Genomic DNA, 17,222 nt, shown 5'->3' with positions numbered 1-17,222 from the left:
CGGCTCCCAGATTAGTCTTTAATAAATTCAGCCACGGGATATGGCCAAAGTTCAGCCTCCCAGGAGCAGGAACTGTAGCAGGCAGCACAGATACACCACTCAAGTTTAATTGCTTCTGTAAATGGTCAGGACTGTAGCCTTCCATTCCTCAGGGTAATCAGGCATGCTTTCACCATACAGGGCTGAGGGGAGCTATGCAGCACAAACAGGGAGGAAATGCCACACCAACTGGGTAGTAGTTTACCATGTAATTCCGCAAGACTCGTGTCATGTGACCAACCAACTGTACATAGGCTTCAATTACTTCAGTTCAAGTCTTTTAATAGCATTCTTTGTCTCCATCTGATATTTTCACATATTGAACAGGCATCCATAATTCAATTGAATGAAACATTAATTCAGGAAATAGAACTCTACTGGGAAACACACAATAGCATTATAGAAAAATAATGGACATTGGTCTTCCTTGACTTCAGCCCAATTCATATGATGGTTTAAACATCACAAAGGAACACATGTGAGGCCATTGAGAGGGATTCTGAGTTCATTATCTAAGCGATGGGTTATTCTTGACAATAATGATAACCACAGCAATGCCACTATGACAGTGGACTCCACGGAATAGCTTATTTTGATTTGCTTTATTCTTCCTGGAGAGGGTCCGGGCCATACCCTTAAAACTCATGGCGAGATTTGTCCACAAGCACCAAAGTTCTGAATGTGCACAGAATTGGGGGTCCCTTACTTACAGTACAACATGTAACCTCAGTCCTGAAGTAGTTAATGTGGTCCATATTGTCTTTGATGGGCAGACCAGCACTGTATCACACACGACTCACCATTACGGTGTATTTGTACACTGTCTCAAGCATGGATATTACAACACATCTGAAGTTGATCCTGCAAGTAAAAATAACCTCCTGGTCAAAGAGACAAGATGGTGGATGGTGATGAGGATCCCAAGTGGCGCAGATGTCTAAGGCACTGCATCTCAGTGCCAGAGGCGTCACTACAGAACCTGGTTCGATCTCGGGGTGTATCACAATCGGCCATGATCGGGAGTCCCATAGGGCGACGCACAATTGTCCCAGCATCGTCTGGGTTAGGCCGTCCTTGTAAAATAAGAATTTCTTCTTAACTGACTTGACTTGTTTAAGAAAAGGTTGAATTAAAAAGGATCCACAACAACAGTATCAGGAGCAGGGATGGAGAGACCTCTGGAGACAAGGGAAGGATGAAGGCACACCGCACTGCTCTAACCACTCAGCACACCTACAGACAAGAGCAGGGGGGAATAGAATGTTCAGTACTTGACAGTAGTGTGTATGAAAGTGTGAAAGGCCTCATGGTCCTGGTCCCTCTCTCACCTTCTGGTCAGGCAGCACAGGGTTACTCTGGAGTGGGGGCAGGTGGCTGCTGAGCAGTGCAACCTCTGGCCGGTCGTGCTCACAGAAGATGGTGCCATTAACATAGTGGAAGCGGTCGCCTGGCACCAGTCTGTTTCTACAGGTGGCACAGGTGAAACACTAGGGATAAAAGAGACACAGGAGTTAGAATCCTCATGCCAAGTCCACACATTACTCTAGTGGGCTCCTGAGTGGCGCAGTGGTCTAAGGCACTGCATCTTAGTGCTAGAGGCAACACTACAGACCCTGGTTTGATTCCAGGCTGTACCACAACCGGCCGTGATTGGGTGGCGCACATTTGGCCTAGCGTCGTCCAGGTTGTAAATATGAATTTGCTCTTAACTGACTTGCCTAGTTAAATAAACGTTAAATATATATATTTTTTTATTGGGGCGTTAGCAAACGCTAAACTCCAACATACAAGGTAACTTTAGGATAGTGTATAAAGCATCTTGTTTCAAGTATACATCTATTGGTTTCACACAAACAACCTGTTACAAATGCACTGATGGTGACAGACACTAACAACAGTGAAACACTTACTGCCAGAGGGTCTTACCTTGAGATGGTACACATTGCCCTGTGCCCTCATAACCATCTCATTGGCCGGGATCGACTGGCCACAGGTGCTGCATGCTCCACTGTGTCCGAACAACCTGCAGAGCCAGATCAGCAGAGCCAGATCAGTCTCAGTGCCCTAGCCTGGGAGCTAAAGTCTAGATTCTCCCCCTCCTGTCCTCTCCCCAGAGTCAGATCAGTCTCAGTGCCCTAGCCTGGTAGCTAAAGTCTAGATCCTCCCCCTCCTGTCCTCTCCCCAGAGCCCCATTAGGACCTCACCTGATATAGTCGCTCCTACACAGGATCATGCCTCCTTTACTGTAGCAGGTGTTGCCAATGTCGCCTAGTTGTGCGTGGCAGCAGGAGCACTTGAGGCAGCGTGTGTGCCAGTAGCGCTCCATGGAGAAGAGCAGGAAGCGGTCTGTGATCTTCCCCCCGCATCCTGCACACGACCTGGGGGGTGACGCCACACCACCACCCAGCTGACTGTTCACCATGCTGAGCCCTCAGAAGCTCCTGGAAACAAAGACAATGTTGACACTTAAGCTACATGGCAAAGGTAGCAAGCTGTTACAATGACCTCATGGACAATGTAAGCAGGGAGCCTCCAATTATCTACTACTGGAAGGGGTCAGGATATCCAGAAGTCCTAACAGGTGACCATTAAAGCAAGCATGCAACATTAATCCAATTGTTTTAACTAGTATTTTGTCAACATGCTCATGTTTTACTATATCTTCAGAGAAATGAATTCCCCACAACTTTACTTTCTGTATGTTTGCTAGTTCAAGAACATTACGCTACAGGACAAGCCAGGTAAACTGTAAACTGAGGTTTTAATAAATGATGCCCATATTAGGTGGTTGGGTGAAGGATTTTTTTATTCCAAATACCAAGCAGACAAGGTATATCTAGCAAATGTGCATTTGCCTGCATCACAACTCACCAATAATGTAGAAAGTCCAACAAATAATATATTCACCGGTTGAACAAAATAAGCTACATTATATTAAAAACTGTAACATAGCATTTATAACACGACTTTTAACACCAGTTTAACCTGCCATTTTACCTGTCATTTACAGGTATCAAAATAAAAAACTACTGATTTATATTCCACAAGATAAGGGAGCTGTGCTATCTATTCATGCGGAACACTTTCCTATGTTGAATAAGGTCCTGGTTAGGAATAGCATTTTTTTATACAGGAAATGATACAGTCAAACACAGAAGTGTCAGTGATTCACGTGCATGAAATCAATAGCAGTCACAAAAAAAGGAGACTCGGAATGAACTTCGAACCATCACACAACATCGAATCAAGATTAGGTGAAAATAGCCTGTATATAAATGTATATTTCATGGAATTAAAATTAAGTTGAACATTACGGTAAGTAATTTGGTCATCAAAATAGGCTGCTTATTAACGTATCATAGGAGCATTTAGAAGATAAGATGCTCGCTCACCTTGATGTGCGTTCCAGAGAATTCAGACGTGGAGAAGTTGTTGTAAAAAAGCAGAAACAAAACAATGGACGACAGCGGATAATGTTTCAACAACAGTTAAATCTGACTGCGACAAACTAGCGCTTCTATGATATCCATATCCCACAAATAAAGCGACAACATTTTCGAAAGATTTAAACACTGTCAAAAAGTAAAAAGCGCACGTTATCAAAGATACAATGTAATAAAATTCGTTTTAAAGAGATTGCATGCAACATATTTTTAAGTCAATTACATTGATCATCCGACTCTCAACTATCACTAGCGTCTTTGACAGCTACACTATTAACTGAATTGCGCAAGCGGGTATTTAATTCGCTTCTTGGTGACGTTTTTAACATGCAGTGTGCGCAGCCACTAGACTCTCAGGGGTGGGGTTACTGTCAAAATGATTTATGTGTTTGGAGAGGGCCATTGTACATTTTCTCATTAGATTGAACCAAACTAAACTGTTTCCAAATATGACAATCCATTCCACAATTCATATGTGCAATTAAAACGCATAAACTGTCAATAACCACTTCCACCTTACAATTAATATATTCGGAATCATACAAATTTGGTTTACTAGACATTCCCATTTACTTTTAAGAGAAGTTTGGGCGAGATGTGGCAATACATTTATTTGAATATAGTTTATTTGAATAGTTACTATATTTTGTGTAAGTTAAATTATGTACTTCCGTATCATATATTTCATAGTAAATAAAGAGCTGGGGATCAACAATAAGAAAATAAAACATTTTCAAATAAGACTAAATCCTAGTATTATTATTAGAGTAGGCCAAATACACAGTGGTTAAATTGACCTTGGGTTAAAGGGAGAGCCTGGCTCAACCCTGACCCTAACCCGAGCTTCATGTCCACACCCTGGTTCGACCCTAACCCTAGCCATAAACCTAACCTTAGCTTCCATGTCCTCGCCCAAGCTCAACCTAACCTGCACTGCTTACTAGGGGCCAGTAGAGAACAGTGTTCTCTTGTGTTGTGGGCCTACTGTCTCCTCAACAGTGGGCAATGAACAATGAGAACTTCAGTGTACTGGAAAACTGTGCTGCAGAAAATGTCCACCCAGGGTTATTTTTTCCCTATAATGTTTGAATTTTTGAATGTAAAGATATGCTTCAGAGTTATATGGCGGGACAAGTTAAATGTTGTGTTACACAATACATATCACAGATTGCAGAACCCGAACTGCTGGAATGTTTATATCTTGGTGTAACTCCTATTTAGAGTGACATTTCTCTTCGGGAATAATTTTTGCAAAAAAACAAAATGGTGTTTTTAATTTACTTATATGACAGTTGTCTTCTGCAGAGGATGCTATGTTTTTTGGGGGGAGTTTCTTCTGCTCTGGTTAACCTTCCACCCAGGCCCCCACCATACCACTACTTCCCACAGACCCTGTTTATTTCTGACATATTTCCTCTTCCTATGTTATGGCCATGCTGAAACTCAGTTTTCTGTGAGGCTGGACAACACCTGTAACTTCCAGTCTGGTGTCCAGGATAAAGTCAACTCCACCGCAGAAGGAGGCTACAGCCAAAACAATTCACAGGGGAGAGAACTACATTTATACACTGCCTTTGAGTAATACTCATTTCACCGGATGCTTTGCTTTCATATAATATGTGTTAGTGTAAGTCAACGACAGTACATGACAAAACTTCTGTTTAATATGGACTGGACCCTTTAAAAATACATACCATGTTATTATAACCCCATTTTAATACTCTTCCCTTGAACAATCAACTATCACACAGCCTCCTATAACCTCCTCCCCAGTTCTCATATTGCCATGGTTTTCACTGAAATGCAAGAGCGCCTCTTTGACAGCTGTTGTGTCAAACGTTGTCCTTGGACATCAGCTCCAGTGTTCAATAATTCTGAGAACGATACTATTTCCCTGAATTTACAACACCAAATATTCCCACTAGACAAACACTAGAGACCATAGTCTTTGGAGAAATGTGGTACAGTCAGAAGGGATACAGCCAATAGGAGGATTGGGGCCTTTATCGAAGACGATGGCAGATAGTACTGCGGTTTCTATGGTGATGATGGAATGCCATGTGTGCTCTGTAGGGTTTTGTCTGTCAGTGGACCAGTTAACAAAATGCAAGGAGAATGTATAGGCTCATAAGAAATCAAACTGTTGAATACCCTTATCTAACCCTATAGTGTATGATTGATGTGTCCAAACCTGAATTTCAAACGGATTACATTGAGCAGGTGAAAAGATGATACATTGAGATGATCAGAATACATTAAACAGCAGGCCCATGCTGTAACAGCCTCAGAGATGCCATTTAGGCAACTAGCACACCGGAAGTCAGTCTGTTCCGAGCCAGACCAGGTCTGTAGACAGTGGTGTGATAGACACCGGAGGAGGTCAGGGTGGAATAAATAGACAAGGAGAGAGATAGGAGACAGAGGGAGGAGGACGGTGTGTGGAATTTGGGAGGCTGCTGTGATGTTTGTGCTGCAGAGACCAGCCTGTATGTATAAAGACACAAGGGAACATGATCGTGGCTAGAGTACTGACCCCGGCCACACTGGAGACCCAGCCTCTTCTCTCCGGCCCCAGCCCTAACCACAAAACAACAGGCTGGCTTTCAGCACAGCTCCCCTCTCTGGAGTAGTACTCAGCAATAAAGTACCTCTACAAGGTACATGTCAGACTCACCACCTTCTGTGATCCTATCCCAACTCAGGAGAGACGTTTGCTTTCCTCCTTACTGTAGCATCTCAGACCAACCACCCGATACTGTCATCTAAATCACCATCAACTAACACACCTCTCTGAGAAACACAAGTAAGACAGAGAGGGGCACATGTTGAATGTTTTTATTCAATTTTTCAGAGTATTATTGATAAGAATTCAAACATTATAGAAATCTTAAATATATCAAATACAATCTTCCCTCCAGTACAAGTCTCTATACTATGAGGCAATAAAAACACACCCCGGAAAATGAGGTGATCTCCATCAATTGCCACTCCACTAAGAGTGAAGTCTGTACACTATACTCTGTCATATGACACAAATACACACATGTAAACACTCTGTTTCTCGCCCTTTCATTTTCTCTCACACACATAAACACTGACCTTTACACAATGTAATATACAGTTAATTCCAATCATTGATGAATTTGTAGAATGATATCCTGTCCTCTTTCTACCATCGATGTATCAGACAAAACACTTCATGAATGTATGAGATTGCCCATGGTCTCACTCATCACATCCTTACACATTCACTGGCCTCACTAATTTACACATCTCTATTATGACAAAAAGTGATGTATGTCTTTCACATACATACATATACATTCCTTTTCCCTTGTTCCTCTGTGGTTATAGAGGAACTTGACAACGTTAACAAATACAAATTATAAATAATGAGGGGGAAAAGCAGACAACCAAACTGATTAATTTACAAGTTCAAAATTACATCAAGAAAGTCACATCAGGCCATCCACAGTCTGTTGTGCTCAGTGCTGTCCCTGCCCCTCCACCAGAACAGTTCTGTGACTGTGTCATCAACAGGGAAGGGACACTGGACCTGGATGTGGAGAGCAGTTGCTCCACATCTCTCATATGAGATAACTTGTGGCAACGTGTCAGGAAGCTTAAAGTGCAAGCGATAGTTCTGCCTGGTTGGATGGAACGGCCACCTAGCCGAGGCTCTCTCTCCCACAGTCTGGCGCTGGTGCAGGAGGGAGAGGCTGGTGTCCAGGAAGGGACTGAAAGGCAGGGCTATCCCTGGGCAGAGGGTGGGTGGAAGATGGGGAGAGGTTAGCATGCAGTAGCCCTGTCTAGTGTGTTGAGGCTAGGGTTGGGCATTCTCCTAAGCCTGCCTCAGTGCCTGAAGTTGTGGATGTCATTGTGCAGGCTGACAGAGGGCCTTGAGGGGGAACTGTGATTGTGGCAGCTCTTCTTGCAGCTGCAGCTCTGGATCCACATGACGTTGCGTGTGAAGCCCTCTCCGTCGGGACATTGGAAGCGCAGGCGGACGGTGCGGGTCAGTGAAGGGGTGCAGCATCGCCCATCCGCACAGAAGCCACAGGTGTGAGGTCGATGGCGGCGTGTTGTGGAGCAGCCAGCAAAGTTGATCCTGATTGGCTCCTGGGGCCGCACTGTACGCTGGCACTTCTTTACCCTCTGGACAGTCAACAAACAGAGTTAGACAACTGAGCTATGTATTCCACAAAAAAATATATATATTACAAAAGTTCTCATAATTAAGAGTGAAATATCAAATGTTATATGTGCTCTAACGCAATTTCCCACATTAGGTAGTTGTTGTGGAATTGTTTGATTACTTGTTAGATATTACTGCACTGTCGGAACTAGAAGCACAAGCATTTCGCTACACTCGCATTAACATCTGATAACCATGTGTTTCACTTTACCTTGATTGCTGGGGTAAGCGGCAGGTCACATTGGCGGACCTGACAGAGTCGTGTCTCTCTGCCCAGCCGACACTCTGCGTTGTTATTGGTCACCCGGCTTGAGATGCCCATCCCGCACGTGGTGGAACATTCCGTCCAATCAGTGGTCTGAGGGAGGCATCTGGCGCTTAGCAACACCTGGGACCTGGGGAGGGACACCAACTCTGTGAAAGAAAAGGACAGAGTCATCAGCAACATGTAGGGTAAGGCTTGGGAAAAACAAACATATAGGGCCGGTTTCTCAGCCTATTCCTGTACTGAAAAGCCATGACTAGACAATCTGTGCCTGGGAAACTGGCCCTTTGGGTTAGGCTTTACTGTACCTCTAAAGGTGACTCCAGTGCTGGCCTGATAGTGTGGCTGGGCCAGGGCTTGGGCCTGGAGCTGGTTGTTGATGTGGTTTGGGAGGGGTTGTGGGTCAGGTAGGGCTGCCTGTGGAGGTTCCTCTGGGTCCTCACTGATGTTATTTTTGTCATCACAGACCCACTCCTCACAGCAGCGGCCCCAGGGCCGTGCCAGCCTTGGCTGGGAGCAGCGCCAGTCGGGCAAGGGTACCTGCTGGGGACAGAGTGGCATGCAGCCCACCACCCCGTCCATGCAGCTGCACTGGTGCTGGCAGCTGGGCTGGAAGTCCTCTCCATGCTGGTAGACACGCCCGTTGAACTCACAGGGCCGGCCCTGGGCCTCCGCTGGGGAGAAACAGAGACATTAGCAGCACTGTGGACTTCATACCCCTATGGTAGTGTGTTACCATGATGCTGAGCATTTGACAACTATCTACTTGGATCAATCTAATGATCAAAATCTTACTACAATTCTGAAAAACCCATACCCAGCTGCTACTCCCATAATTCTGCATACTCCCATACTGGCCCAACCACCTCATATCTCTCCCACTGATGTTAGGGGTGCTCCTGGTCCTTACCTCGGCACAGGCCTCTCTCTGGGTCTCCCCCAGCCCCCAGGTGGCAGTGCAGGCCCTTGATGTGGTCACAGGGCTGGCTGGGGCTGCAGTCCTGGTTGAACTGCCTGGCACACACCTTACAGCAGCCACAGGCATTTGTCACCCAACTAATGCCCGCTGGGCACGATGGCGGTGAGGGGCCACAGGAGCACTGGGTAGGACAGTCACTCTCCACCTGAGAGAGACAGCGGGGTCAGTGTTAAATGTGAGAAAGGGTCAGCACAGCAGCAGTAGGGTGGAGGTGAGGGGAATGCATTCCAGGCTGATTTCTATGACTACTTATACAATAGTATATTGATCTCAGTGCCTTTATTCATTGTAACAAAATACCAAAAAAGTTCAACAATTATATTTGTAAAAAATATTTTTACATAGAAAAATAAAAAACAGAAACACAATGTAAATATGGTCATGCAAAGTGTAGAGAGAAAGAGTGAATGGGAAATAAATAAAATGAGGGCAGGAAGGTAAGAATGCATCTTTGAAACTCACCATGACAGCAGCACTGGAGAGGAGAACGAACAGTGTGGAGACGGTCCGTCTCAAACTAACCAGAGAAAACATCCCGAAGGTGTAGATTACACAATTTAAATTAGAGATAAAGATTCCGCCCTGGAGGTTGTTAATTCTAGAATAGATACCTAGTGTCTGTGATGATATACTGTCCAGAGCCTGCACCTGAGTCCAGAGGAGAGAAGTCTGTCTGTCAGTTCACTTATTCCTTCATCTGTTTGAGCGCACTAAAAAGGTACACCAGTCGATAGTGTTTCTTTGTTCTCCTGCAGTGTCTTTTCTCAGCATGGGTCAGAACTGCTCAGCTGGGTTAGCTCCACTTCATATAGAGATTCCCTCTGTGGTGCCTGTACTTATAGACATGGGCAGACCGCCACCTCCCTGTGACATCAGCTCTCCTCTCAAGGAGGAAGAGAAAGTGAATCAAGGGGGGATTGAGTGAGTGGAGTAGGAGAGGAAGAAACTGCACCATTGCTACATTACCATACTGAGAAACCATGGTTATATTACGAAACAACTCTGTAGGCACTTCAGTGCACTGACAGCTTACTATCATATGTCCCTAATGCTATTGAGAAACTACAAGAAAAGATCATTGCTGATAAATCCATAATAAGTAAGCTAAGTGTGGAGTGGCTTCAAATAGTATTTGATTTCTTTCAAATAGGTTGAGCATTTGATTGAGCCTTTCTTTAGCGCCAGATTGGTGTGGTTTGCACTTTTGGGACTATTCCATGGGAGAATCTCAATTGCATATTCCTCATGTCCTCTCTCCTCGCCTCCTTCTTAAAACCCATTAGATGGGAAGCCAGATTTCCCTCCACCCGAACCTTCTCCTCGAATGGGTTTTGAGAAGGAGGCAGGGAGAGGACGGGAGGAATAGGAGTATGCAATTTAAATTCTCCCCATCAGTCCCCTTTTGCTTTGAAAGCTCAATCAAGTGTAGCTTAAAGGGCAACCACTTTTTAACCTCATTTTCATTATCTCCATTTTCACAGTACCAGTGTCTACATGTGTGAAAACGATGCATTTCTACATTTAGTAGAAAAAATCTAACATTTAAAAAGTTCTATCCCATGACGTCATCCAAAGTTACAATTTTGAAAAACACTATGAGATTCTCGGTGACGTGGGGAGCAAGAAAACATCTTCCCTCTGGCTAGAAACTTGTTGCAGGTTTGAAAAATCAACGTAAAAAAAAAAGACTTAACCCTACACTGTGATGTCACAGAGAAGCCTTCATTAGGACCTTTCATCTTATCTTTGTAATCACTGAACATAGAAACATGCCATTTTCCCATATGTAGACACTGGTATGGTGCTGGAGTTAATGAATATGAGGTTGAAAAGTAACACATATGTCCTAAGTATTTGTATTTGAATGAACACAAACACTATTTGAACCCAGGGCTGCGGGATTCCCATACTGTCGAGTGACACAGTAGCTACATTCTGGCATATGAGCGGTATTTGACAATGGGGGTCAAGTAAGACTGATGCTGTCAACAGAAAAAAACAAGTGCAGGTGTAACGGAAAAAACGAGTGGGGAATCCCACTCTGGCATAGAATCCACTTTAATAGGGGAAGTGGTGATGCAGATAGCAGAGAAAATCCCTGCGTACAACTCCTCTGGCCCCAGCCATCCCATTGAAACGCATTGCCCAGGGCAGGGCACATATCCTGTGTTCCCTCCATCTCTTTCCTAATGGCCACATTCCAGGAAACAAAGGCTCTTCTACAGGTTCCCATGTTTGGTAGGAAAAACGAAACATTCCCATTGTCATACCAGCGGGACATAAAAAGTGTTTTGTTCGAGGGCAGGAAGGCCCTGCATTAGGCCTTGGCTCTCATTGTTATGAAACACAGGAAACGGAATTTAGCACATTTGATGAGGCCACTGAAAACCTGCAGAGCGAGACAGAGAGGAGTGTGAATATAGCAAGACTCTCACACCACAGGAGAAAGCAAAGAAAATAACTAGGACCTGTTTTTGTTTCTGTTTTTCCTTGCTCAATTTTGTCAGACCTGTCCTTACTTAACCCAGTTCACCTTGACAAAACCACAACACAGCTTCTTCTGCAAAATCAGATCCCCCAAAATTTCAAACGAAATATAAATAATAATGGTTCAGAAAAAACATGTGTCTTAATCACATATTACATTACATTTAAGTCATTTAGCAGACGCTCTTATCCAGAGCGACTTATATTTTGTATGTGTCTGAAAATCCAGTCTTTTTGGTCTGAAATTCTCCATTTTATATAGGACATCACACATATTATTACTCAACCAGACACATGTCATCTCCTCTTAGGTATTGTTCTTGTGGATACACTCCACTCCTCTCCACTTAAATTGATAGAATATCTTTTAGCAGCAGAAAGGAAATGTGTAAAAAAAAAATGCACCCCCAAAAGATATGTGGTTAGGTCTATGGGTGGAACTTACTGTCATGGAGAGAATTACATCAATCTTTCAACATAGACAGCATAGGTATGAAGATGTCTGGTCAAAGTTCCTGTCATATCGTACTGGTCTTATTCTGTAACTTCTGGGTTTTTGTGTTTGATTGTTTATGTTATTTTTCTTAAGTGGTTTTTACATATTGTATTCTTATTGAGACTCTTGAAATGTTTGCTTTATACAGCCAAAATGTACCCTTAACATGTGAATCTCACTACGCTCCTTTGTAAAGACTGCAAAGATATGTTGTGTATGCACTTTACATGCTCTTTATGTGCTCTTTAAATCAAATTAATGTAAAAAAACAAACATGTATAATACAAGTACCTTTGAATACAAAACGGCTTCAGTAATTCAAGAATTGCAAGGAATGAACCAAAATGAAAAACCAAATATAAAAACCACCATGGATGTGTTGAGAGTTGAGGCAGCAGGAATCTCAATGTGGATAAATATCAGTGGGTGGGAGCAGAGGTGAAACAGAGAGCAGGTGTTGCTACTAACCTGCCTGCCACTGATGGAGCACTGTGGAGAGAGAGGAGGAATGGAGGGAGAGAGAGGTGAGTCACAAGCAGTGCCTTACACAAACACCCAGACACCCAGGCTACTGGGCTGAAACCACTGGGACACTGGGGATGTTTGAGAGAGAGCACCTTTTTGGGGAGGGAGGGGTGGGTGAAGGAGGGCAGCTGTCTAGATTCCTGGCATTCCTGGCCCACAAAGGCAGGATGTGTGTGCTGGCCGTGGTTTGGCAAGTCCCCCCTGGCCTTCAGCCAGCCATTGTTTGTCAGATTGACAAACATTTCCAAAACAGGGGGGTCAGGAGCCCTGGCGATTTATCAATGCTGTCCCTTTCCAATCTACTCAGCCTAGTCTCAATCTACTCAGCCTAGTCTTAATCTACTCAGCCTAGTCTCAATCTACTCAGCCTAGTCTCAATCTACTCAGCCTAGTCTCAATCTACTCAGCCTAGTCTCAATCTACTCAGCCTAGTCTCAATCTAGTCAACCTAGTTTCAATCTACTCAGCCTAGTCTCAATCTACTCAACCTAGTCTCAATCTACTCAGCCTAGTTTCAATCTACTCAGCCTAGTCTCAATCTACTCAGCCTAGTCTCAATCTACTCAGCCTAGTCTCAATCTACTCAGCCTAGTTTCAATCTACTCAGCCTAGTCTCAATCTACTCAGCCTAGTCTCAATCTACTCAGCCTAGTCTCAATCTAGTCAACCTAGTTTCAATCTACTCAGCCTAGTTTCAATCTACTCAGCCTAGTCTCAATCTACTCAGCCTAGTCTCAATCTACTCAGCCTAGTCTCAATCTACTCAGCCTAGTTTCAATCTACTCAGCCTAGTCTCAATCTACTCAGCCTAGTCTCAATCTACTCAGCCTAGTTTCAATCTACTCAGCCTAGTCTCAATCTACTCAGCCTAGTCTCAATCTACTCAGCCTAGTCTCAATCTAGTCAACCTAGTTTCAATCTACTCAGCCTAGTTTCAATCTACTCAGCCTAGTCTCAATCTACTCAGCCTAGTCTCAATCTACTCAGCCTAGTCTCAATCTACTCAGCCTAGTCTCAATCTACTCAGCCTAGTCTCAATCTACTCAGCCTAGTTTCAATCTACTCAGCCTAGTCTCAATCTACTCAGCCTAGTCTCAATCTACTCAGCCTAGTCTCAATCTACTCAGCCTAGTTTCAATCTACTCAGCCTAGTTTCAATCTACTCAGCCTAGTCTCAATCTACTCAGCATAGTCTCAATCTACTCAGCCTAGTCTCAATCTACTCAACCTAGTCTCAATCTACTCAGCCTAGTTTCAATCTACTCAGCCTAGTTTCAATCTACTCAGCCTAGTCTCAATCTACTCAGCCTAGTCTCAATCTACTCAGCCTAGTCTCAATCTACTCAGCCTAGTTTCAATCTACTCAGCCTAGTCTCAATCTACTCAGCCTAGTCTCAATCTACTCAGCCTAGTCTCAATCTAGTCAACCTAGTTTCAATCTACTCAGCCTGGTCTCAATCTACTCAGCCTAGTTTCAATCTACTCAGCCTAGTCTCAATCTACTCAGCCTAGTCTCAATCTACTCAGCCTAGTCTCAATCTAGTCAACCTAGTCTTAATCTACACCAACAAACCACCACCCAGATTTACTATCCACTCCTGTGTCTGCAGTCTGACCCATCTATACTGTATGACAGTAGTTAGCAGCTTTACTATATTGGAGGCTTTTATAACAGCTTGATTTCTGGTCTACTCACAGTCTGAAGATGGTCTGTGGACATGTTGATATTGTTGGCAGCCCTGATGCCTGTAAGTACCCTGTGTAGTGCCGAGGGCCAATGATGATGGGTATACTCATGTATCATTGGTGAAGAAGTGGGTAAACAGGAAGTCTACAGTATCTACACAACACTCAGGAAGAGGTGTTCTAATGTCCTAAAGACTGACAGTCAGTAATCCAAACAGACCTGCCCTGAACACGTAAATCAGTGTAACTGGGTTTGTGGGTGTGAGTAAGTATTCCATACCGTATCATAGCAAACAGACAGTTTCATCAAGTCAACTTTATCAGACTGGTGTACTGTATAATGAGAGTCCTCTAAAGTACTAAAGTACTACAACTATTTTCTTCACTAAAAGCAGACAATTAAAAAAACATACTCGTACATAACTGTCTGACAAGTACTGCATGTGACTTGCATTCTGAGGTACAGTATATAACAGTGACTGTGGGAGCAACGACACGTGTATTTGGGTAAACATCTACCCAGTGTAGAGTCAGCTGTGCACGTGTGATGCACCCTAACCCAGCTCATGACACCCGCTCTATAGGTCAGGCCTCCACTGAATTCCTCACACTAGTGTCCTAAAAACCTTGGCTGGTACACTCACACACTCAATCATCAGTAACCCTTCAAATGGTCCATTCAAAGAGCACTTGTTTGTTTGCTAAATGCCCATAATTGTACATGTATAAGAGAGAATACTGATTATACAACAATTCTTTAAATACGTTACATTTTGTACATTCCTGTAAGGCAGTTGAGCAAGGCAGCTGTGAAAAGGATGATGTCAGGGGGCCTGATCATTGGAAGTATGGATTCACGACTGGGGGTAGACATCTGTGCATCTCTCCTCCAGTACGCTCCTCCACGAGACCCCAGGGCAGAGCATGATAAGTAAACTTGTGCTAGCCTAATGCAGGTGTGGCGCTCCTGCACCCATTAAGATACAAAAGGGCCTCATTTAGGCCTAACCTGATGGCTACCCAAGCAGGAGAGCAGAGACAACCTGTGGCCTGTGCATTCCTTCATCCAGCCTAATAGGAGTGATGAAAGCAACCAGGAGAAGAGACCCCCTCTGCAGAGCTCTCCACAGCACTGCAACAACCTGTCCATTGTGTGGCTGACTGACATGAGCAGGTGTGCTATAGTCAGGTACAGAGAGACAGGCGCACCTTTTCTGAGAGGAGAGGTATGCATGCCCACTGTAATCAGTCAGCCCATGCTGTAACCCAAAACTACTGCAGAATCACCTGATAGTGCGAAGCACACCCACCTACACAAGGTTAGGAGTTTTGGAATAATTGCATGACAACCAGGCAGAATACACATGCAATGCATAGAAAAATAAATAGAATCCCAGGACAGAACTACTAGGCTGTGACAAAACATTCATTATAAACCATCTACTGGAACTGAGAATCCAGACCACCTACACACAGTCCATTTCAAAATGAATCCTTCCTTTTACCCAATATACTGTGGCTACTTATAGCCTACATCAATTGAAAATACTTTGATTCTCCTTCCAATCCAAAAATTGAATCAGACAAACAGATTATGGGCCAAGGCAACCATACCTACTGACACTGCTTTTTGCTCCAGTGAATCTGAGGGTTATTAAGCTGCACACTGCATATTACACTATGTACACACAAAAAAAACGAACTTGCATTTCAAAGGGACTTTAGTGTGGGAGTTGCTGGTGTAGCTGCCTGACAGAGAGTGTCCTGTTTAGTGGGGAGGCGAGAGGGGGACGGGCTGTGTGGCACCATTACACAGTGGTGCCTATGATTCAGAGGGGAACATTTTATCGCAAAGAGCTGTAAACAGAAAGTTCCAGAGTTATCCAACAGGGATGGTGACACAAACACATAAAGCTTACTGTGACTGAATGGGCCGCTAGGCTGGTAATAGCCTAGAAAATGTAACCCACCATACACTTGATATTTCATTCAATCTACAACTGATGATAAAACAGCTACGTATGTACAGGTAAGGGAGTCAGGCCTACTGGATATTTACACTCCACTATCATAGTTCAGAGCATTAAGCAATACTTTAAGTAGTTAGATACTTCGTTATCCAGCAGCGTGCAGCAGGCACTCATATCTAATGACCAATATTCAGTGTTATGCCACCTAAAAATAGGCCAGTTTGTTTGCTCTGACATTCAACTTACTTGAGGTCATTCCTAATCAATGGCTTCTTTATACCATGGTGCAGTGGTGTAAAATACTTAAGTAAAAATACTTTGAAGTACTACTTATGGAGTTGTTTTGGGTATCTGTAATTTACTATTTCACTATTTATATTTTTGACAACTTTTACTTTACTACATTCCTAAAGAAAACAATGTACCTTTTACTCAATACATTTATCCTGACACCCAAAAGTACTCATTACATTTTGCATGGCAGGAAAATGGTCCAATTCACGCACTTATCAAGGGAACATCCCTGATCATTCCTTCTGCCTCTGATCTGGCAGACTCACTAAACACAAATGCTTTATTTGTAAATTATGTCTGAGTGTTGGAGTGTGCCCCATTAAAAAAAAAAGTCTAAAATGTGCCTTTTTGTTTGCTTAATAATCCATTTGAAATGATTTATACTTTTACTTTTTACTTCTGATACAAAAGTATATTTTTGCAATTACATTTACTTTTGACACATAAGTACATTTAAAACCAAATACTTTGAGACTTTCACTCAAGTAGTATTTTACTGGGTGACTTTCACTTTTACATGAGTCATTTTCTATTAAGGCATCTTTACTTTTACTCAAGTATGACAATTGGGTACGTTTTCCACCACTGCCCTGGTGAATTGAATCAAAACAGGACCTTTACAATAGGAAAAAATACCAAATCAAATCTATAGAATAATGAACACGCCGCAGAAAGAGGCCTTTCCCTGATAGGAGATGCTCTGGGGTTCAGGGAGTAAGAGAGAAACATGTTGAACACGTCACTATTATAACTTGTTCATGTAGTACTTTTTGCTTTTAAAACCTTGCCTTTTACAGAGAGAATTTAAGTAAAAAAGGGCATCAGACAGGTTCAGTTCAGCCA

At 43.3% G+C, this 17,222-nt stretch overlaps 2 protein-coding genes across 3 annotated transcripts; both read right to left on the bottom strand.

Annotated features, from left to right (window-relative positions):
• Positions 1-304: 304 nt before the first annotated feature.
• Positions 305-3,775, bottom strand: si:dkey-90l8.3 (LIM domain transcription factor LMO4.1). The gene is made up of 5 exons (XM_035762233.2): positions 3,432-3,775; positions 2,244-2,480; positions 1,966-2,062; positions 1,368-1,526; positions 305-1,272 (listed from the first exon to the last, which is right to left on the bottom strand). The coding sequence occupies exons 2-5, from the start codon at positions 2,459-2,461 to the stop codon at positions 1,264-1,266; spliced, it is 483 nt and encodes a 160-aa protein (XP_035618126.1). The 5' UTR covers positions 2,462-2,480; positions 3,432-3,775; the 3' UTR covers positions 305-1,263.
• A 2,527-nt stretch (positions 3,776-6,302) lies between these two features.
• Positions 6,303-16,115, bottom strand: LOC118375641 (CCN family member 1-like). Of its 2 annotated transcripts, XM_052461386.1 has the most exons (6): positions 13,658-16,115; positions 9,384-13,077; positions 8,853-9,066; positions 8,251-8,616; positions 7,889-8,091; positions 6,303-7,637 (listed from the first exon to the last, which is right to left on the bottom strand). In XM_052461386.1, exons 2-6 carry the CDS (start codon positions 9,453-9,455, stop codon positions 7,335-7,337), a joined length of 1,158 nt encoding a protein of 385 aa, XP_052317346.1. In that variant the 5' UTR covers positions 9,456-13,077; positions 13,658-16,115; the 3' UTR covers positions 6,303-7,334. The 2 variants fall into 2 exon arrangements, with proteins under 2 accessions (XP_052317346.1, XP_035618118.1); XM_035762225.2 differs by having other exon boundaries at positions 9,384-16,115.
• Positions 16,116-17,222: the final 1,107 nt, after the last annotated feature.

This window comes from Oncorhynchus keta, chromosome 14 (genome assembly GCF_023373465.1).
Source record: "Oncorhynchus keta strain PuntledgeMale-10-30-2019 chromosome 14, Oket_V2, whole genome shotgun sequence".
Taxonomy (NCBI): Eukaryota; Metazoa; Chordata; class Actinopteri; order Salmoniformes; family Salmonidae; genus Oncorhynchus; species Oncorhynchus keta.
This window is presented reverse-complemented; position numbering and strand designations above follow the sequence as displayed.